This window comes from Zootoca vivipara, chromosome 2 (assembly GCF_965207765.1).
Source record: "Zootoca vivipara chromosome 2, rZooViv2.hap1.1, whole genome shotgun sequence".
NCBI lineage: Eukaryota > Metazoa > Chordata > Lepidosauria > Squamata > Lacertidae > Zootoca > Zootoca vivipara.
The window spans coordinates 57,722,653-57,746,688 of record NC_142584.1 but is presented as its reverse complement, the minus strand read 5'-3'; the positions used below and the strand labels follow the sequence as shown (position 1 = coordinate 57,746,688).

Here is a 24,036-nt window from a genome sequence, read left to right as displayed (position 1 = left end):
CGAAATAGAAACCTAGCGGCCTCACAGTTAAAAAGGCAGAGAGCGCGAAGTAGTCCTCCCCCTTCCCCTTGAGACCACCAGTTCCCGTATGGGAGGAAGCACTATTAATCTCTCAACACAAATATCCCCGAATAAGCATAGCTGGTTGCTCTGAGGCACCGGCAGCGACCAGCCCCTACAGCCCGGAGCGGCGCCTCCCCACCGCACTTCCCCAGCAGGCCAAATTCCGCCCGCTTCGCCGCCCAGAGGGAATGGAGACGCCGGCTGCTCCCGCTCTCCCCCCCCCCCCCACGCAAGGGAGCAACGGGGATCGGAGCTGCTGGCTGTCAGACCGCTGTGCTCACTCTCTGGATATGGCGCGGTGGTTGGGGTGAGGCCCACTGCAGCGCCCAGAAGCATGAGGTCACTGCTACTTAACCCTCCAACATTTTCCCGATGAAAATAGGGGCGTCCCATTCCATAATGATAATTTTACTATTTATACCCCACACATCTTACTGAGTTTGCACCAGCCACTCTGGGCAGCTTCCAACATATATAACAACATAATAAAAAATTAAACATAAAAAACCCTTCCCTTCGCTCCGTCTTGCTACGTGAGGGGGGAACCGCTGTTGCAACAGCTTTTTATTTTGTCTTACAATAAATCTCCTTGCTTTTTAGGAAGTCCTGGTGTGGTCTCTGTCATTTCGCTGTCAGTAAGAGCTCCTAATTTGTACCTCTTGCTGAGGTTCTTGGACTCCTCCTGGGTCAGAACCCTTACTTCTCTGGGTCTTCAAGCCCCCCCCCAAAAAAATTCCTATAACACCTATACAGGATTGCCTTCAAACGGCTCGGGGGGTCAGATAATGCCATACCCTCCAACATTTCTCCAATGAAAATAAGGACATCCTAAGGAAAAGTGGGACATTCCGGGATCAAATCAGAAACCGGGACAGCTTCTCTGAATCAGGGACGCCCCTGGAAAATAAAGACACTTGGAGGGTGTAATAAACAAAAAAAATTGTTTATTACAAGGGTCTGCTCTAGGATGAGCCACTGCTGCTTCCTCCCCCTATGTGGCTGTGGGGATTGAGACTCCTGTCCTGAGAAGGAGAGACAATGGGGGGCAAATGAGTGGAAGCAACTGTCTGTGATTCTTGCAAGCCACTTGGCTGCCCAAGCAGCAAAGGTAGCTGCAACTTGGACTAGCTTTCTTGCTTTCTTTGGCCTTTCTGGTTTATATCCTGTGAAGGAATACTTCAAATAAATAGGGGTAGTGGTGTCCTGAAGTGCCTTGTTTTCCCTTTCCATGCTGGCAGGGCCATTCCTTTTTACATACAGCACGGGTGTCAAACACAAGGCCCGGGGGCCAAATCCGGCCCGCCAGACCTCGTCATGTGGCCCGCCGAGCGCCCTAGCCAGCAGGACCCAGCAGCAGGACCTTGCTGCTGAAGCGCCGCGCCGACAAAGCGCCGACAAACAGCTGGGGCTGGGGGGGGTAGAAAGGCGGCCGGAGCAGCGCTGCGTGGAGCGCCCCGAGCCACAGCAGGAGAAGGAAGAGGCAGCTTGCCGGGTCAGCACCCAGCAGCGCCGCATGGAGAGTCCCGAGCCTCTGCAACACAGAAGTGCTCTGTAGCACTTTGAATCCTCCTCCTCCTGCCACGGCTCGGCGCCTGGAAATGGCTGCTGCTGCTGCTGTTGCTGCTGCTGCTGAAGCACAGAGAAAGCAGCCAGCAGCGCCCCGTGAAGGAGGAGGAGGATTCAAAGTGCTACAGAGCACTGCTGCGTCCCAGAGGCTCGGGACTCTCCGCACGGCGTTGTCGGGCACCGACCCGGCAAGCTGCCGCCTCCTCCTCCTCTTGCCTCACCTCCTCCTCCTCCTGCCGCGGCTCAGCCTCATGAACGTGAGCTCAGCAGCGGCTCAGCCTCACAAACGTGCAACTCTGAGGCTTTACGCACTTCTCCTAAAACGGACACCCGCTGCCTCACGCTGCACGGGAAATGCTTTTTGCCCCTGGGTCCCTTCGTGCTCTTTTCTGGCGCTGAATCAAGGCGGCGACCCCCCCTTCCCTTTCTTCCTTCCTCTCTCTCGTTCTTATTCTTTCTTTCCCTCTCCTTCCTTCCTTCTTTATCTCTGTCTTCTCTCCCTCTTTCTTTTTCTTTCCTTCTTTATTCCTCTTCTTTCTCTCACCTCTTTCCTTCCTCTCTCCCTCCTGCTCCCTCTTTTCTTTCTTTCTTCCTTACTTCCTTTCTTCCTTCTGTCCTTCCCATCTTTCTTCCTCTCCCTCATTCTTATTCTTTCTTTCCCTCAACTTCCTTCCTTCTTTCTCCCTTTCCGTCTTCTCTCCCTCTTTCTTTTTCTTTCCTTCTTTATTCCCTTCCTTATTTCCTACTCTTCTTTCTCTCCCCTGTTTCCTTCCTTCCTCTCTCCCTCCCACTCCCTCTTTTCTTCCTCCCTCCCTCCCTCCCTCCCCTCCCTCTCCCTCTCCTCAGAAACATAGGATGCTGCTTTATACTTCTGGCCCTTAAACCCTGGAACCAGGAGAGCAGCTCCAGTGAGTCAACCTCAGCCAGTCCCTTTGGTGAAGGGTGGTGGCTCACTGGCAGAACATCTGTCCTGCATGCAGAAGGACCCCAGCATCTCCAGGTACTAGTAGCTCTGCAAAGGTCCTGCATGAAACCCTAGCGAGCCTCCACCACCCAGTGCAGTTACCAAAAATCATTTTTCAATAAATTGTACAATAATTGTACATTTGAATATCTACGTGCCATTATTCTGACTATGTTTCTGCTTTCAGAGCTAGTTATTACTTACATTATTACAAAAAACAGTAATAATTGAATGCAGTGACAATAATTTATGATAATAAAGAGTGGACACATAGTCCTACAGATACAACCGGCCCTTTGAGGGTGACCAAACTGCTGATGCGGCCCCTGATGAATTTGAGTTTGACACCCCTGACATACAGTATGTATACCTTGTACACTACATTCTGTGCCACTAAGAGGGCAGAATACCTCTAAAGCAGGGGTCAGCAAACTTTTTCAGCAGGGGGGCGGTCCACTGTCCCTCAGACATTCTGTCCGGACTATATTTGGGGGGGGGGGTGAACGAATTCCTATGCCCCACAAATAACCCAGAGATGCATTTTAAATAAAAGGACACATTCTTCTCATGTAAAAACACCAGGCAGGCCCCACAAATAACCCAGAGATGCATTTCAAATAACAGGACACATTGTACTCATGTAAAAACATGCTGATTCCCGGACCGTCCGCGAGCCGGATTTAGAAGGCGACTGGGCCGCATCTGGCCCCCAGGCCTTAGTTTGGGGACCCTGCTCTAAAGGCATGCACCCTTAGGTTAACACAACCATTAATACATCCAAAGAATCGGGGAATCCAATCTCAGCACAGCTGCCTCTCTAAGGAGCAGAATAAAGCATATCTTTATTCTAGGACTTTCCTCTTTGCCAACATTACCAGCTATGTCACTCTATTATCAAATGATGTTTCTCTATGTTGGGGGATGGGGGGGTGGCAAGACCTCCCAAATCCCTAGATTCAGTAAAAGGTGAGCAAAGTGATAAATTCTTGAATTTAGCCAGTTAACGTCCTCATGAGGCCAGGTTGGTGGTGGCTAGCCATGGGTGGGCCATTGAAGAAGCAATGGTGCTGATGTCCAGTCACTAGCCCTTCAAGGGAAGATAACTGAATTTGTGAACCAGTTGCAGAGGGTGTGATGTCATCACAGGAAGAAGTGCCTTTTGCAGCAGGTTTTTGAAACTGAAGTTGCCAGAGTAACAGGTGGCAATAGGCTGCACCAGGAGACCAGGAACAAAGGTGCTTGGCAAGGAACTGTATTGGCACCCCTTGCCCTGTCCCCTTGCGCCCTTGGCAAGGAGATGTTGACTGCCCAGAGCAGTGGAGGAACGGCCCAGGGAGTGCATGGTTGGGCAAGCAGACTCCTAGCCACTCCAAACCAGGGTGGAATGGTGTGATTTTTGCACTAACCTAGCCAGTCCCTAGGTATGCCCCTGCCAGGGAGCATGGCTGATTTCTGCTGTGACTCAAGCTTACTGAAGTTGAGGAAGCAACAAAAGACACTCTTGAGGTGTAATGTTCTGCACCCCTCCATTGAAAGATTCAGGTTGTAAATATGTGTAAATAAACCGTAATTCATAATACACTATAGCCTCTGTTTTGCCTTAATTTTCTAAAGGAAACACAAACCCTGGCTAAGTGCCGGGATCTATGGAATCTTGCGTACCACTTGGCTGAGACTGAGGTAGCCTGCAACTATATATCTTGACCCAGGATGTTGGTCTTCATCAGGCTTCGGCTTCATGCAAGTTTCGGCAAAATGGTTGGTGAGTCTCTGTACAGCTTCCTTAGAGTGTGCTGTCAAGGCTGTGTCATCTGCAAACAACATCTCTTGGATGAGGACCTGCCACACTTTCATCTTGGCACGGAGACATGTCAGGTTAAGCAGACCCCCATTGCTCCTTGATTGAAAGTACACACCGTCTTCAGTCAAACTGCTGAAGGCATATGAGAGCACCAGGGAGAAGAATATGCCAAAAAGAGTTGAGGTGAGAACCCAGCCCTGTTTCACACTGCTCTTTATAGGCAAGGCATCTGAGGATGAGCCATCATGTTGGACGGTGTCACACATGTTCTCATGGAAGAAAATGATCATCTTGTGAAGCTTAAGTGAGCGTTCTATCTCATTGAGCAATGTGAAGAGTTCTTTTGACTGACTAGGTCAAATGTTACATATATAAAATGCTTTCACACATAACATGCTTATACCCCATATAAAACTTTCTGAAGAGCACTTGGGCTCCGCTTTGTAAATAAATAAACAAATTATTATTATTATTCTGCCTCAGAAAAGCCATTCTTATCCCTGCTTATTTTTCTCACACCTCATAGCGTGCCCTGCCCCGTCCTCCTTTTCTGCTCTTATTTCCTTCAGTCAGCCTAACATCTTTCTCATAACACATTGTCTCCACAAAGCCAGAAACTACACAGGACTCCATGTTCTATTGATTTAGCCTGGGGGGCAGGGTGTCTCTGCTGCAAACAGCATCTGCAGCCAAGACATTCCTGTCTCCCACTTTTTCACAGGTAGGTGTCTTGCTGTGAGCAAATCTATATTTGTTGTAGAACTGGTAAGGAAGCAAAGAACAATGGACATTAAGAATGTAGGTATGCAAAGAATAGCACTTCGAAGAAATATTCCTGTAAGACTATTCTGAAATATGTGTAAGCACACAGGTACTTAGAATGTTAGTGCAAGGCAAGCACATTCAGTTAAACCGCCTGTTAGCTTCAATCCCTTTTTTATAAAAACCTGTCAAATTATAACTGAGGTTAGCTGGCTAGGGAAGAGGCGACTGGTTCTTTAGTGATACCAGTTTTGGGGAAAGGGACAAAATGTTTTCACCTGACTGCAATGGCTTTACATTCTCTCCAAAAATCAATGTCTCCCTGTGACTTATATGGCCAAAATTAAAATTGAGTTTCAGATTGTGACAAATACTTTGCCAGTAGTATGCAATATGTCAATACTTGTTTTTATGGAGAAAATCTGTGGCTGACTGGACAATAAATAACTTACTGGGAAATAAGTTCCACTGAAATCAGTATCACTTACTGCTGAGTAAACATAATTTGGAATAGTATATGACACAATGGAATACATGGTATGCAGTTAACCGCTTATTAGATTAGTATAAATTAAGGCATCTGACAGATCAGTACAGAACATAGATGTCCCAACCACTTCCTGTTTCTTCTGGCTGCAAGGAGAAATTGTATAAATATCATTGTATGCCAAATGTTAGAGGATATGCCCACGTGTAATGAGATGTACATTTAGATAATTTTCAATTGCTGGTAAGCAAGGCTGCAATCCTATGCACATTTAATTGCAAGCAAGTTCAGTTGTATATTGAACTTGGGGTTTACTTCTGATTAAAATTGCAAAAGCAAAAAATTCTGAAGGCTACAATCCCTCATGCACAGTTACTAGGGAGTAGCTTCCCTTGACCTTTATATAGGTTACTTTCAAGTAAGTACGGTATGTACAGTTTTGGGCTGTAACAGACAAATGACATGCTCAATATGCAGTCCTATGCCACTTACCTGGGAGTAAGCTCTATTGAACTCAGTTCTGAAGTTAGTGTGCCTAAGTGTGCAGCCTTTGGTTTGCTATTAAAAAAATAAAATCAATCTTTCTAGCCTCAGCACTCTCGAAATGGCTCTCAAAGTAAAAAACAACTATCCAGTAATACCACAATGTTGTAGACAATAAACACACGGCACTTAGTTAAACTGTTGTTGTTGTTGTTTAGTCGTTTAGTCGTGTCCGACTCTTCGTGACCCCATGGACCATAGCACGGCAGGCACTCCTGTCTTGCACTGCCTCCCGCAGTTTGGTCAAACTCATGTTCGTAGCTTCGAGAACACTGTCCAACCATCTTGTCCTCTGACGTCCCCTTCTCCTAGTGCCCTCAATCTTTCCCAACATCAGGGTCTTTTCCAAGGATTCTTCTCTTCTCATGAGGTGGCCAAAGTATTGGAGCCTCAGCTTCACGATCTGTCCTTCCAGGGAGCACTCAGGGCTGATTTCCTTAAGAATGGATAGGTTTGATCTTCTTGCAGTCCATGGGACTCTCAAGAGTCTCCTCCAGCACCATAGTTAAACTAAGTACCAGTAATTGTCTCCCATAAGAGGCAGTAGTGACCATCACCTTATCTGGTTTTAAAAGAGATTTAGACAAATTCATGGAGGATAAGGCTATCAGTGGCTACCAGCCACAATAACTATGCTCTACCTCCACCGTTAGAGAGAGAGTACTGTAGTAGAATTCTGAATACAAGTTGCTAGAAACTGCAGAGTAATTTAGGAGTAATTTACTGTGCTCAGATCCTGCTTGTGGCTTCCCACAGACATGTTCAACACCTTGCTTATTGGCTTGCAGGGTCCCTCAAGGTTCTGTTCTGTCCCCATACTATTTAACATTCACATAAAAGTGCTAATGACACCCAGCTCCTAAATCCAAGGAAGCTGTCTTGGTTCTAAACTGGTGTCGGACATCAGTAATGGAATAGATCAGGCATCCCCAAACCTCCAGATGTTTTGGACTACAATTCCCATCTTCCCCGACCACTGGTCCTGTTAGGTAGGGATCATGGGAGTTGTAGGCCCAAACATATGGAGGGCCGCAGTTTGGGGATGCCTGGATGAAGGTGAACAAACTGCAACTTAATCCAGATAAGACAGAAGTGCTATGGTCAGCTGGAAAGCAGAACAAGGAATCCAGCATGTGCTGGATGGGAGTAACACTCCACCTGAAGTCACAGGTTATATAATAATAATAATAATAATAATAATAATAATAATATATTATTATTATTATTATTATTATTATTATTTATACCCCGGCCATCTGGCCGGGTTCCCCCAGCCACTCTGGGCGGCTTCCAACAAAACAGAAATTCTAAAATACAGAAATCCATCAAACATTAAAATACAGAAATCCATCAAACATTAAAAGCTTCCCTAAACAGGGCTGCCTTGAGATGCCTTCTAAAGGTCTGGTAATTGTTGTTCTCTTTGACCTCTAGTTTGGGCATGCTTCTTTCTGGACTCAGGCCTGAGCATGGATAAAACATAATAATCAGACAAAACATAATTCAGCTAGAACTATCCTGGTATCCACAACAGGATAACTTATACACAGCTGTAAGAGAGAGATGGGAATGCAGAACATCTTCATTTGCTCTACTGAAAGGCCAACAACTTTAGGCTCCCCCTTTCCTTGAGCTCTTTACATTCCAGCTGGTCACTACAATAACTCTACAAAAGCAATTGTCCATCTCGCTGACTTGTCTACTCTGACTGACAGCATCTCTCCAGGGTCTGGCGCAGGGGCTTTTTCTAGCCCCACCTGGAGATGCTGGAGACTGAATTGGGGACCTCCCTGCATGCAAGGGAGATGCTATACAACTGAGCTGTGGTGTTGTATAGAGTGGTCACTTATATGCAATACCAAAAAAGAGGAAAGAATAACCAAAAAGTACAAAAGAGGAACATATATTTGCATAAAAATTGCATATACTGTACAGTACTAATTTATAGTAATAGATGCAAATTTAGAAATGATTAATTTAACTATAAATACAGTACATCTCACCATTGTGAGGAAGGCTATGATTAGAGCTGTGTGGCAGGTGATCTGACAGCTCATTCTGCTGTCCAAGTGCTAACTGTTGAACTGTTAATTTCCCTTTTTATGGCTCATTACCCTAGGCTTGGACCAAACACCACCTCAAAAAAACAAGACACCTTCAAATAGAGGACTGCCCTCCATTTGAAGGACACATGGCCACCATACTTCTGTAACAAAAAAAGTGCCTAAACTTGCTTCCCTGCTCCTATTGTCTCCTCCCTTTTCTTTTTGCTGTCAGACTGCAAGCCTGAGAGCAGGGACTCTTATTAGTAATATTATTACCAATATTATGAACAAAATAAAAAAATTCGTTCCAGTAGCACCATAGAGACCAACTAAGTTTGTCATTGGTATGAGCTTTCATGTGCATGCACACTTCTTCAGATGCACTGAAACAGAAGTCACCAGACCCGGTAGTATTTGATGATGATATTTTAATTGCTTTATTGTCCTGTTTTCCATCGATTATTATTTTTTTTCATGCACCACTTAGAAATGCAAATAACATAATTAAGCCCCATATAAATGTATTGAATATTTTTTTAAAATGCAAACTGCTTTGGGGTCACTGGGTGATAAAAAGTGATATATAATTAATATGTTGTTCTGGCAGCCTTTTTCAGCTGAAGAACAGGGTAAAAAAAAACTTTAAACAGACAGAAAGAAAACAAAGCTTAGGCTGCATACACACTAGGGATAAGATAAGGATCTATGCCAGGCTTCCTCAACCTTGGCCCTCCAGATGTTTTGAGACTACAATTCCCATCATTCATGACCACTGGTCCTGCTAGCTAGGGATCATGGGAGTTGTCGGCCAAAAACATCTGGAGGGCCAAGGTTGAGGAAGCCTGATCTATGTTCTCATTGTTTATAAAGTGCGATGTACAAGGACTATTGTTCAGGGCCGGCTCTAGGTAGACCCCCGGTGGCGCGGTGCTTTAGCTTTAAACCATGCTGCACCCTGCGAGGGCAGGGGCGCCGGAGCGATCTCTGCCCCTCAGCACCAGGGTGCGTGACCTGCTCCAGACTGCCCTGCTATTGTTGCTGCAGCTGTTAGGATCCTGAGGAACTGCCTTATACTGCATCTGACCATTGGGTCCATCTAGCTCAGTACTGTATTGTCTACATTGAAAGGCAGTAGCTCTCCAGGGTCTGCAGGCAGGGATGTCTCCCAGCTGCCCTAACTGGAGTGAACAGCAAGGGCCTTGTGCATACCGATGTTGCAATTACCTATTTCATTACCGGTATTATTTCACAAAAATTATATACTGATTGATTGTAGGGGGGGGGGACCTGAAAGTGGTTTACAAAAAAATATCACTACAACCGTAATTTAAAACATGCAGAAAGCAATAGAATGGGCTAAAGCAAATTGAAACCCATACAAATTATCTAAACATCTGTGCAAACTTTTTTTTTTCCTTCGGAAAAGAACTCAGCGGAAAAACCCTGCCTGATATCAACAGGCAGGGAGTTTCAAAGTGTCGGGGGCCCCAAGCTAAACGATCGAGTTCTTACAAACGCGGCCGGACTAAGCAGATACTGATCCCATTCGCCCAGATCTTCCATCCGTTACGGCCGCCTGGCCGCCAGTCGCTCCAACCATATTTGCCTCTGTCAAATGAGAACGACGGAAACTGGCCTTGTCGGCCGCCGTAGGTGCCGGCTTTTAGCTTCAGTTCCTTCTGTTGCCCGGCAACCGTGCCTGGGGTTCCTTGGGCTAATCAGTCAGCTTGTAGAGGGGACTCCTCGCGGGTCAGAGTGACGTCTGCGTGGAGGAGGAGGGGGGACTCTGGGACCTCATAACGGGGTGAGATCATCCAGCTTGCTCATTTTGGCCCTCGGGGTAGGGTGACCAAAGGGTTGCTACCTCGTTCTCACAATGGACGGGTCCAGGCAGCTTGCAGAAGCAACGATGGGCGAGACGACCACTAGGGGAAGAGGGGACAAAGGAGGAGAGAGAGAGAGAGAGAGAGAGAGAGAGAGAGAGAGAGGATAAATCTTCCGCATCGTAACCGAGAAGTAGCCCCGCTCTGCGCCCAATATAGCGGGATTTATTCCCAAGTGAACATGCATCGGATTGGGTCTTGATCCACAATGGGCGGCTTGTTATGCACAGAGGCGAGTAAGATTGCAAGTTAACTGCAGCTGACCCCTTTTGCAGCTCTGTAACTCGGCGAGGGTAGCCGAGTGATCTCTGGCTTTAAGCAGCTGCTCACAAAACCATTAAGAGAGGGGCAGCAGCCCCAGACCTACTTCGCTGGGATTGAGCAGGGCTTACTTCCAAGTAAATGCACACATGTTTGTTCAGACAGGTTGGCGGAGGAGAGTGTAATCTTGAGAGTGCTGTAATTACCCTGAAGTGGCCAGATGAATATTAATTCACCCTCCTGACGAGATTAAAATGTAGTGGCTGTAACATGTTATCATTTCAGTGAGAGAAGAGGACTTGGATTTTAACTACCAAGATGCAGGCATTAATGCCCGATCCTCAGATTTATGTTGAAAGAACCCTGGCAATCATTAAACCAGATATCATCAACAAAGAAGAAGAAATAGAAGATATCATTCTCAGATCAGGATTCACCATTGTTCAGGTAACCTGAAAAGAATATTTTACGTAGTCAAGTGCAAACCGAAGTGTATTTATAATTAGCAAATCATATAACTACAAGGTCCTTGCCCTGATTTAAAATTATGCTTTTGACCTGCTAGTCATACCAAGCAGTCTCTATAATCTCTATAATAAACACATATTTTTGTGTTCAGGTAAAACACTGTATAGAATACACTTTTGTTTGTTTATTCATATTATGTATTTATATCTTGCCTTCCGGGATATAACTTTTGCAGGTGACTTATAAGTAACATCAGTGAAAATGCATTACTGTAATACAATCGCAATGAAAATATCAGAAGCCAGGATCCTTCCTGCACAGCAGTGAGTGGTAGGCAGCCCTGCCAGCTGACTAGCCACTACCTGGTTTTCTCCGCTACCTCCAGAGTTTTATGGTTTCTTCAAGGCAGTGACTTAAACAAAATATTCAGATATCACAAACAGGTCATAGGCATCAGTTCTTTTTTTAACATGGATTTTCTGTAGAAATGATGAAACCAAATTAAATAGGTGTGTGTGTACAAGATGTGGGGCTAGGACTTTGATACCACAGACATTGTGTAGATGCAGCAAAAAACTTGCATGCACCAGCAGCACCTATCCCACAATAAGCACCTGTCTAGAAGCAACCTCCATGTCAAATTAACATGCTTCTGTCTAACAGTACTAAAAATAAACTCAAAATAGGTGAACACCAGTTCAGACTCATTATACCCCATCATTCACACACCATCATAACAAATATTTTTGTTGTTCAAATGTGTTGGCAGATGTTTGCTGTTGGCTAAGACTGCTAAAACTTAATGCTGCTTCCATAACCATGCCTATTTAGCATTGGGAAAGTACAGTATTGCAATAACAAACTGTTTGAAACTGGCCACTTGATGTCGCTATTGCACAGCTATAGTCTCATTTTAAGAAAAAAAACATAAAGTTTCAGTTTTGCAAACAAGTGGTTAATCATTGTTCTTCCCAAAATATTTCTTCTCAGTATAATATATTTCACTTGTTATACTAGCACAAAATTTGAACAATAATATGCTTTATTACAAAGAAAAGAAAACTTACCATGAGCCAAGAGAGTTGAGTTGAATTAATATGCAGTGTTTGATTTGTAAAAGCCCAATACTGGATCATTGGTAATTCCTCCATTGAACTCCAGGTGGCATCCATTGATCAAGATCTCAAGCACAGTCTTGTCTTGTCTGCATTTTTCTTTCCTCCCTTCCATCCTAGGGAAGGTACCATATCAGGCTGTACTGTGGAAGTAGTGGGAAAGCAGAGCCTTTTGCTGCCTAGTGTAAGGACAAGAAAGCATCTGCTCCCCATTCCATGTACTGACTGGACTGGCAGCTGAATCTTACTTTCACAATTGTTAGGCTAGTTTTTAGTGGGGGCATGCAGCAGGTTGCATAGCATACACAACTCTTGTCAGAGGGGAATGGTTTGGAGTGAGGGAGCTTAGGATGAACAGCCAGGAGGCCTCTGCTTCCCCTCACATTGCCTGAGGTGGTCTCCTCCTTTGTAGGCCTGGCTCTGGAAAAGAGATTGCTGGAAAATAAAGACCAATGCTTGTTGCCATTCGTCTGTCTTGAGAGACAAATGGAGTGTGCCTTCAGGGTTGAAATCAAACTGCTGTGTTAGCAGCACCCAAGTGACCTCCCTGGGGTGCCAGCCTGCGGATCATGTATGGAGGTCCTGGGCTGCCCAGACAAGACCCCCTCTCGGCCTTGGTAATGTAGTCCAAAGGAAAGCAGAGCAATATGTTTGGCACCAGCTTGGCTGCAGGAATTGCCGGAAGAAGACATACAAGGCTCCATCTCACCATCTTAGGGTCTCTACTCTGGATTTCTCCCAAAGATATAGCGAAAGGCAGCAAGAGGTTTAGAATCGGAGCTTTCCTTTTCCTAGATGGGCTACCTTACCAGGTTGACAAGCCCCACCTGCCCCTCACTTCCCTCTACAGCATGTGCAGAATCTGCCTTCTTTACTGTTGATCCCACCCGATCAATCTGCCAGAGCCTGTCTTCATATGCAGGAGAAGTCCCTAACTCACCAAGGGTTTTTTGACCCATCAGTTACTCTCACATGGTTTAGCCAGCCAGTCGAAGCCATTTTCCAAGATGTGGCCGCGGTCGCATGCTGACAGTTTCTAGGAGCCACAGGTGAGAGCTGAGGGCAGGGTGGGGACCAAAGGTGAACAAACTACCCCAGACATGACGTGTCCCCCATGAGAGGTACTACCCCATAAACCCAATACTTAAGTACCGTAATAAGATATGTTAATCCTAACTGTAGTGCTTTATCATCTTGGAACAATGGTTTTAAGGAGCTATTTCTCTTTCCCTCTCTCTCTCTTTTTACAGAAACGAAAGCTCCAACTAAGCCCAGAGCAGTGTAGCAACTTCTATGTTGAACAGTATGGAAAAATGTTCTTTCCTAACTTAACATCTTATATGAGTTCTGGACCTTTAGTTGCAATGGTTCTTGCTCGGCATAATGGTATCTCATATTGGAAGGACCTGCTTGGGCCCTCAAATACCATAGTAGCGAGGGAAAATTTTCCTGACAGGTAAAGTACTCCATTCACAGAACTTACAAACCACCTACCCCCAAATAGTCCAGCTGAAGTTAATGGACATAATATTTTCAGTGTTATAACCGTTCTTTTAGAAAATGGGTATAGGGTTGTGACAGTGCAATTGGAAATAATTCGCAAGGCCAGCTTATCACAAATTCATTTTTTTAAGGTTTACAGGCAGAGCAAACCAAATCATGGGACTCCATCATGCAGTGTGACCACTGACAAACTGCCAGCGCAAACTACCTCCTAACCCTGTTAGCTGCTGGGGCCATAGCCAGGGGAAAGCCCCAAAGCTCAGTAGATGCCACAAAGATGTGTCCATGGCATCCCTAGCAGCCGATCTAAACACACCACCCAGCAAGCATGCCCGCCTCATCCAACACAACTGCCTCAATCAGCAACACATACACATCTCACATGCTTCAGGGTGACACCATAAACAAATCACATAGCCACAGCAGGATTCCAAGAGCACGGTCACCACACTCCCTGCGGCCACCCCCCCCACACACCACCATTTGTATTTGTAGCTATGCATTTGACACATGAAGGGTTTATATATCCAGGGTTTATGTGCCTTTGATTGGCCACGGTGCTCTGCTGCATCCAAGAGCACTCCCATGCTATTGTCAGCAAGGGTGGGGTTGGTTATTCCCAAATCAGGCCTGCCCATTGTTTCCACTTCTGCCAGCCCTTTCATTGGCAAAGGATCCACCTAGTTTTGGCTTTGAGTGGGGCTTTGATGTGACCAAGCACACCTCTCCCGCTGCTTACATACCCTTTCAGGGGGATTCTGCCAGGCACTTTGGGATGTCTGCACCAGGCATATGGTTTTCTACTGGCAGAGGGAGGAGGTTTTCTACAGGCATGGCTCCCCTCCATCAAGAACCTTGGTTCTACCATATCCTAGCTGCCTCCTGACTTCCAGATCAAACATATTTAGCAGATTCAAGTCCAGGCATGTAAGGCCTAGATACAGTCAGCCCAACCAGTCTGTGCCTCCTATACTTCTTCAGTTTAGGATACATCTATAGGTTGATTGCTCTTGGAGAAAGGAACAGAGTTATATGGAGTGAAGTAGGAGAGACAACCTTTATTTATATAAATATGTGACTTATATATGCACATCTTTTCAATTTAATAGACCAAGTTATTTTGTATATTTTAAAAAACCAATTAAACATGTTAATTAGAAGTTTGTTATTGTACCAGTGACTGAACATATTAATATGTCTCTATGGTCTGTAGCTTAAGAGCAATTTATGGGACAGATGATCTAAGGAATGGACTTCATGGCAGTACCAGCTTTTCCTCAGCTGAAAGAGAGATCCGGTTCATGTTTCCTGAAGGTACATAATTATTGCCATCTAGAATTAGCATTACTTAGAGGAAAACCAACTGTTCTTCTCTCCCTACCTCCACACCTGCCTCATTCAAATATAGTCTACCTTTTAGCACAGCTTGTTTCTCCCTCTGCACTGGTATGAGGGCAGAGTGGAATGGCGGTTCCACTCAGCGATATATTGCTGGTGAAACAGCCACCGCTACAGCTTGTTTTTCCCTCAGTGCGCTGGGGGCGGATGGACTCGGGAGCAGCAGTGGTTTCACTCACAATATACTGGCAAGTGAAGCCGCCATCGCATTCTGCCCCTCATCCTGGTCCCGGGCGATGTAGCAATACATTGCCCAGGCCTAGCCCACCAGTCAGGAGTGTTGGGACCCTGAGTCCCACAGAGCCACAAGTTCCCCATCCCTTTGCAAAGCCATACTGCAAAATGATGTGCCTTGCTGTGTATGTGTGTCTGCCTGGTTTTTCTGTAAGCAAGCAAAGGATTTTATTTCACCTTTTGTGGAAGAAGTAGTCAACATATTGCTGAACTACACCTCCCATCATTCTTGACCTTTTGCCCTGCTGGCTGAGGTTGATGAGAGTTGAAGTCCAACAACATCAGGGGGCACTATATTGTCTTTGTCTGCTTTACAGCTTCAGATTGGAGCATTTATGTAATTTCTGAACTTCTCAAAGTTGGTTCAGTTTGTGTATGTCAGACAATATTATTCAAGCAATTTTAAAAGATGTCCCATAGAACAGTAGAAGTTTTTTATGTGGCTGGCGCTAGCCACTCCCCTGGAGATAGAATACGTTTTCTCTTATAAATTGGATAGATTATATGTTAATCCTTCCCTTTGATACACGTTCCAAAGTAGATAACCCCAATCAGCTTTGTCCTGTATCAATAGTTTGCTGAAGAATCAGCCCCTATGGCTCCTTTAGCCTTAAGGTCTTTTAATAAGATAAACAAATCTTGGGTTTATCCATGTGCTGTGTTCATGCTACCTGAAGCTTTGCAGTTTTTGTTTAGATGAATGTTAACAACCAGATTTTCAGTTATTTTCGCATTCAACAGGAAAACTATACTGAGGTTCTTGAAATGGTAGGGTAATGTGGAACTGCTCAGCCATAGTTCCTCTGTCTTGCCAGAATTCAAGCTCAGCTTATTTTTCCTCATCCATTTCACGACTTTATCAGGCAATGGCCCAGGGACTGCAAGGCCTCTTCTGATTAGGATATTATGGAGAAATAGAGCTAAGTGTCATCATCATACTGATGACACCTTGCCCCCAAACTCCCAATGACCACTCCCAACGGCTTCATGTAGATAATAAATAGCACTGGAGATAAGATAAACAGTAGAAAATGGAGCCCTCAAGGATTGGTATTGGGAACTGTGTTATTAAAATGAGGCTGCATTTTAAAACAATTTTTAAATCTAAATTGTATTTTAATCTGCATTTTAATCAATTGTTTTTCTTTCTTTTATGTTTTATTGTAACTTTATTGATGTCAGCCGCCCTGAGCCTGGCTCTCACTGGGGAGGGCAGGGTATAAATAATTTTTTTTATATTATTATTTTATTATATTCATAAATGAACTAGAGTTAGAGGTGAGCAGCAAGGTGCCAAGTTTGCTGATGATACCAAATTGTTTGGCATGGTTAAAACAGAAAGCCATCAAGAAGAGCTCTGAGAGGAACTCTGCAAACTGAGCGAATGTGTGGTAAATGGCAAATGCAATTCAATGTAAACAAGTGGTGCATGCAGGTGAAAAAAATTAATACCACATTTAGCTCATGGGGTCTGAACTGGCGGTGACTGACCAGGAGTGAGACCTTGGGAGTCATAATGGATAGCTGAATTAAGATGTTGACCCAATGTGCAGCAACTGAAAGAGCTGGATTCCCGATAGGAATCATTGGAAAAGGGATTTAAAATAAAATTGCCGGTGTGATAACGCCATTATACAAATCTGTGGTGTGATCACATCTGTACACTTCTAGTTGCCTCAAAAAGGATACCACAGAACTGGAAAAGCTTCAGAAAGGGGCAGACAATTCAAGAGGCTGGAAAGCTTACAACATTTGGGGATTTTTAGTTTAGAAATAGGGTGGAACATGATAGAGGTGCATGGGATTACCGTATATGTCTGTGGAGAAAGTAGACGGAGAGAAGTTTGTCCCCCTCATAATACTAGAATTTGGGGTCCTCCAACGAAACTGAATGTTGGAAGATTCTTGACAGATTAAATAAAGTCCTTCACACAGTGCATAGTTAAACTATGGAATTCGCTCCCACAAGATGAAGCAGTGGCCACCAACTTGGACAGCTCTCAAAAGATTAGACAAATTCACGGAGGATAAAGCGATCAATGTCTACTAACTATGATGGCTATTGTCCTCCACTGCTGAAAGCAGTATGCCTCTTAGTACCAGTTTCTGGGGGTCACAGAAGAGAAGAGAAGAGAAGAGAAGAGAAGAGAAGAGAAGAGAAGAGAAGAGAAGAGAAGAGAAGAGAAGAGAAGAGAAGAGAAGAGAGAGAATACTCTCACACTCAGGTCCTGCTGTGAGCTCCCATGGACATCTGGCTGGCCGTTGTGAGAACAGGATGCTAGACTTTGGTCTGATCCAGCAGGGCTTTTAGGATGGGCTCTTTAACTCAGACATTACACTCTATGAGCATTAGGTACTTCCAATCTTGTTATTTGAACAGGGTCTGGTGGGCAGGGGGACATAATCTGAACCATTTGAAAGAAAATACCAGGATCTCATATAACCAGTGAGTACTAACTACACATTTATCATGTTAGAAACTGATCATCTGGAAATGCTTTTATTTATTATCTAATGAATTAGATGTGGCTTAGGATAGCTTTTCCCACCACTACCCCAAGGTCAGCTGTTACTATTTGTTTCTGTGTAGAACAACTTCATTATGTGATGAGACAATGAATTCAATGAAGTTTCGTGCTGAATGACCTTGGGAGCAACAAACTGTATCTGTTCTCTGCATTGTTTTGTTAGAAATAAAATAGCTTAGTTGCTAATAACTATAGAGAACAAGCATAAAATAGGTTCAACATTTGAAGATAATAGATTATATAGTTTTATATCTGTGGGAGGAATTCAACATTGTGCTAAGCCGATTGCTCTGTCAGCACAAGCATTTCTCCTTGCCTGGTGGAGTGATCTGCCCCCTTGTGCTGTCCCAGAGCCACTTTGGGGAGCAGGGAAGGAAAGAAGAAGTCTTCATGTGCGAGCAGAAGTGCTTGCCACGGGTTTCCACTAGCAGGGCTCTTTAGCTGAATCTCATTCAATAAGTTTTCAGTAAAATATGTAATTCCTTTTTCTAGTGATTATTGAACCAATCCCAGTCGGGCAAGCTGCTAAGGATTACCTGAGCCTTTATGTCACCCCTACCCTGCTGAAAGGACTTACGGAACTGTGCAAGAGGAAACCAGCAGATCCTTTTGTATGTATCACAATGACTGCCACTATCAAGCCTAGTGTCCTATTGCTAACGTGAGAACACAACTGATGGCCTCGGGTTGGTGTGGGGGGACCTAATTCCACCTCCGCTGCCTATGAGGAGTCAGCCCTTGCTATCAAGAATGGGAATGCAAAAGAAAAATTGACAGCAGATAAGAGCAGTACTTCTCTATCTGCATATTTAGTTTGGAATCCATCAAGCCAGAATACCCATGATCAATTATTATTTGCATGTAAGGAACAGTCTAGACTGCCTGCCTCCTTCCTCAACTCCTCACAAACAGGTTCATTTAAAAACAAAACAAAGGTGAGAATCATTGGAAGCAAAGTGTATTGGTTTTAAGAAGAGTTCCCCTTTTAAAAATCAGTTGAGGAATTATTTAGGGAAGTTGGGTAAACTGGGTTCATTCTGAGTGAGATTCGATATGCAGAGATGCAGGATTTGAATTCTTCCAATCAACAAATCTTTTCATATGGAAATGAAATTGAAGATAACCTGTTTCTTCATTTTTTCCCTCTGTAGACATGGCTGGCTGATTGGCTAATTGAACATAATCCCAACACACCTAAATTGCGACATAATGTGATTATAGAGGAACCTTAAGGAGGAAAAGTCAATTGCCAAATGTTGAAACTCATGAGAGACTGTCAAAAACATAATAATTTAGATTTTGCCGACTACTGTCTTTTGCATTTCTTATTAATATTTACATGGAATAAACAGTTTGAAAATAGTATATAAATAAATCTATATTTGGAACTTGAATAAAGACCCATTTGTAGCAAACAATGGATGTCAAATAATGTAAGAGTTGGGTGAAAGTAAATTATCCACAATTGCTTTTGGGTTTGCAATTTGCTGAGAGATGACCTCTTTTCATTTATACTGCTGTTAACCAGTTGTTTCAATTTGTACAGCTCTTTAGAGATGTTACACTTGACCGACAATTTGTGCAATAACATCTTGAGTCCCAGTGTTTATTCAAAGTCAAATATGTTTATTCAAATAAATAACAGAGCTGAGCTACTGCCCACCCCCTGCTCAATTTGTTGCTTTCCTCAAGGCATATGGTTGGCCACTGTGGAAGACAGTAGACTGTCCTAGATGGGCCCTTGATTTGATCCAGGAGATTATGAAGAGTCGGACACGACTAAACGACCAAACAACAACATGTTTATGAATAGCCATAGATATAAGGAGGGCCCCTTGCCTATTTAGAGCTGAGAGAGAGAGAGAGAGAGAGAATATGAATGAATCAGGAATCTGTAAAAATGGTCTCCCATCTCCCATTCGTAGAGATGTCTGCTGGATCAGCCATGTCTGTAGGTATGAAACTCAAATAACATAATAAAAGTACATAATTATAATGCACAAAGGAAACAACTCACCGTTTACATGAAACTTCCATCTCAGCCTAGGATAATACGAGCACCAAGTCATGACCTTCATTGGAATCCAGTTCCTTTAAGTGATGCAACAAGAGAACATTCCTCGAGGTGTGACTTCTAATCACTATCGCATCATGATGGGAAAAGCTACACCTGATTAAGGCTTCTATACAACTCAGAAAGCCTAAGGGGTCATCTCAATATTGACCTGGGGGCTGTGGCTGTTAATTTGATTGTGTTTATTAAATCACCCATTCATTCTTTTATCTATGTCCTGTTCCCCAAGGAGCTCAAAACACTATACATTTTATTATCAACCTGTGTAAAGAAGCCAAACTCAGGAAATTAAATTCCTAGTCTATAGTTATTGATATAATAACTATATCTCGGGGGGGGGGAATGGGACTAAATCCATAGACTTATTTAATAGCACTTTTCTCCTGAGTTCCCATACAGTAGTCGTTAATCTTGGCCACCCTTTAGAGATTAGGATCCTAAATTGGCTAATCCTGACCCCCCCCCTTAAGGATTAGAATTTTAGATTGTCCATTGCATTGTAATAAATTAATTGAGTAAAGTAGCTGACATGAAAGGACCAGATTAAGGACACCAACTTTCCTGCTTTTCAAACTAAGGTTTGGAGAGTTGATGCTCTCTAGAGCCAAACTCAGAAGACTTCGGTTTTGTTGAACTTGGTGTTTCAGAGCAATTAATTTAAACCACTTTATTCTACTGATGGGTGGCAGACTTTGAGAAGTGGGGTATAAGCTCTAGGTGGAGATTCTTTTGGCTACAAAGAGGGCTGAAATGTCTGCCTACTAGTCTTAGGCCATGAACATTTCAGGTGTGAAATGTGTACCCACATAAACACCTGGCCTTGTGTCTACAGCATGATAATGTTTTGGGTACCATTCTGAATCATTTTTGCACTTTGATGTTGTTTATTTGCAAATGTCAGTTCAAATACATAGAACATGCTGGCCCTCACATAATGCTGCTAAAGTAATTTTTTTTTAAAAAAAATTGTCCAGCAGCACCTTAGAGACCAGCTAAGTTTGTTCTGGATATAAGCTGCAAGGGTACAGAGAAAAGGAGAAACCCAGAAACTGCTGTTCTGTTAACGGCAAGAGAAATCCTCTTCCCTTGGAACAGGATCATAGTACTACAAATCATGCCTGTATATGTGCATATGTAGAGTGGCTTCCTCCAGTGTTCTAATCTCCCTGTTACTGCCTCTTGACCAGAAAAGTATCCAGCCCCCTGGAGTCCCAAACACATCAGAGACGTGATTGATAAGTATTGCGTCCTAGAGAATGGCTGCTGACCAAATTGCTGTGGTACCACCCCCTGCTAGCTCATGATAGAGTGACACTACCATCAACTCAGAGGGAAGTCCCTTGTTGCTCTTCTCAGCATTGTGGCAGCAGTTAATGGCAAGTGGGCGGGAAGAACAGCTTGCAGACAAATGGGGGAATGATACCTCTCATCATGAGAACATTAAAGGGTTGAAAATGTCTCCAGTTTTATGGCATGAATTTCCCCCTTGCAGAATGGCAGTGTAAAAAAGATCTCCAGGTGTAGTAATTTCACGAAGGGTTACTGCATTGGACACAAAAAAAATAGGATGTAATCTGGTCTTCACTTACCTGGAAGTAATCCCATTACATTCAGTGTGTCTTGCTTCATAGTAGATTGCACTGCTAAGGATGGCGTAAAACCCCAATGTATTCAGTGGAACTCTTGGTAAATATGTAGAATTTCATATGTAGTTCAGAGTATGCCTTGTGTCACATAAATGTTTGGCTTGAGTAACATCAGTTATAAATAAACTCATCAAATCAAAGATATTACCCAAACCATTTGAGTTTTGAGTAAGCATAGAAGCAATGAAAGAAAAGTGAAATTCCTGCAAAGTGTCAATCACATCCCATTGAGGTCAGCATCAAAAACACCATCGATCTGAATAGAAATAGGATGCATCTGCTGTATAATGAATTCCGTTGTTGACTATTAGAAAATGGTAGGAAAACTACTGGTGGATTCAAGTTAAAAGAAACAAGATTCCAGCTAAACATTAGGAAGAACTTTCTGGCAATGGATTGTACTAATAGTTTCTTCGTGCTGGGTGGCATTTGTGTTGGGAGTACAAATGACAGCAATATTTTGAATGCATCTTGTTTCTGTGCTGGGGGCTCTTTGCTCTCTATGTGAGAACATTCCAAGGAGCCTTTAGCATATGTATGTGGATAAATCTCCTGCCTGCACCATAAAACATTTTACCATGTACCCAACATAAAACACTCATTACAGGGAAATGGTAAAGCCACGGAGATTAACACATCCTCTCAATCACACCAGCTATTTTTATAATACCTAATTTAGCAAACGAACTGTGAAAAGGCGTAGCCACAAACCGAGCTGCTAAAATGTGGAAGGCCTATTTCTGCTCTTCACAGCACCTGCCTGAAAGCTAGTTTTGCAGTGTCTCTTTCACTATGGCCATGAATAAAACTAAGCTCAACTGTAGAACGTTTTCTGCTGGCATTTTACTAATGTAGTACAGTGCACACTTATACAGAAATAAGCTACGCTGTGTTCATTGGGGCATACCTTCAGGCAAGTATGGATAGGATTGGAGCCAGTTTATGTGCTTATGTGGACAGAAGGCCGACTATAGTACCCCAAAATCCTGATACAGTTTCTACTGAAATGTAAATGAGTAAGGCCTGCATATACCAGGGTTATTCTTTTATATACAATCTTACAAGAAGGAACATTTTGGCAGATAATTATTTCAAATTTATAGGCTTGCGTATGCAAGAATGTTGAGGGTCAGACTTATTCTGTTAAAAACCACTTCATTTTCTCTAAGGTGCCTTGATATCCTATGTTTTGTGTGGGAGTGTTTTATTTTAAAAGTGCCATGTTCCAGAATTTCAGAATCCCCAAATAATGGATGTTCCTTATTCTGAATCGGAATAAATCAAGACTAGGGGCTTGGCTAGAATTCAAAAATTTGCATAAGATTTTGGCTAATCAATTTGCCATCAAGCTCTGGTTCTCACTTGTTTGTTTGTTATTAGATCAGATAATATTTTTGCTCTTCATATAATATATTTGCTCTTTTCGTTCCTCAGCCAATTTTCTGTCCTTTTGTTGGTTTAAGTGTCTTGTAAATATAAACTATATTACATGTTTAGATAGCAAATTAAAAAGCACAGCATTTTATATTCTGTACAAAATAGAATAATAACTATATTCGGATTCTAACACTTGCCTATAACTGCCCTTTCCAAGCTCAGTGCCAATGGACAGTTGCATAACCAGGTCAAGTAGCCAGGCCTTGCCACAGTGGCAGAGCTTCATGCTCCGGCACGGGGGGGGGGGGTGGAGAACAGGCAGGGGTGGGGTGGCGCGCATCCTGGGGGTATGGCACACCACCTGCAGGGGCATTGTGTGTGTCCTGATGGCGTGGCATGAAGCCTGTGGGGACGTGGCACCCAGCGTGGGTGGGGAGCAGGCTGAAAGTTGTTCCCATGCAAGGGTTGTTCCCAGGTAAGAGTTGTATTGTTCCTGCTGCACATCACTCTTGTCTTCTGGCGCAATAGATGCTGATGGCCATTTGCCAGACTCATAAGACAACAGGGACCAAAAGCCATAGCCTGCCATTGCTCTCCTGCGGAGGAAAGGGAACCGTGGACAAAGCAATCTGATAAATATCAGTGTGTCAGGTTGTTGTGAAAAACACAGGAGCAAGGCCATGGCATATTATTTTTTAATTTGTGTCTGGTAATCCTGCTAATTGCTTAGGTTATTGCAAGCTAATTCATTTCCTAATGAGTTATGCCAAACTAGGGTATCCCATGGCATATTTTCCTCTAGGGTTTTCTATGTAAATATGTGAAAATGGCCAACAGAGTTTTGACCATGCATGGCTTTGTGTTGCAAATACTGAACAGGCACCTTACTGCTTGCCTTGAATAGTGTCATCATCTCAAATCTGAAAGGGGTTCAAAGGGCTGAGGAAGCAACTTCTCATGTAATTTCCTATGGCACTATGCACATATAAAATGATAGCTCTTCAGGCTCATACATTTAGAATCAGGCTGATAGTTTTCATGTAATTTATGGTGGTGGTGGTGGTGGTTGCTGCTGCTGCTGCTGCTGTTTAGAAAGAAATTAATTTGAATGAAACGTATTGCCCATCCTGAGAAGCCTGTTTCTGCACGTGGGTATCAACCAAGCTCTGTTGAAAATAAAGTCTGCATAATGTATTCCAAATAATGCTAACAGACTGCCAAGAAAACGGGACTCAGTAACAGCTTAGAACAGGCTTCCTCAACCTCGGCCCTCCAGATGTTTTTGGTCTACAACTCCCATGATCCCTAGCTGGCAGGA

The 24,036-nt window shown here is 43.6% G+C and overlaps 1 protein-coding gene across 2 annotated transcripts; it reads left to right on the top strand.

Moving 5' to 3' along the window:
- The first annotated feature begins 9,877 nt into the window (after window positions 1-9,877).
- Window positions 9,878-19,272, top strand: NME5 (NME/NM23 family member 5). Of its 2 annotated transcripts, none has more exons than XM_035108030.3 (6): window positions 9,878-10,035; window positions 10,661-10,822; window positions 13,209-13,414; window positions 14,675-14,775; window positions 18,114-18,232; window positions 18,773-19,272. In XM_035108030.3, exons 2-6 carry the CDS (start codon window positions 10,694-10,696, stop codon window positions 18,851-18,853), a joined length of 636 nt encoding a protein of 211 aa, XP_034963921.1. In that variant the 5' UTR covers window positions 9,878-10,035; window positions 10,661-10,693; the 3' UTR covers window positions 18,854-19,272. The 2 variants fall into 2 exon arrangements, with proteins under 2 accessions (XP_034963921.1, XP_088518085.1); XM_088661959.1 differs by lacking the exon at window positions 9,878-10,035 and adding an exon at window positions 10,159-10,346.
- Window positions 19,273-24,036: the final 4,764 nt, after the last annotated feature.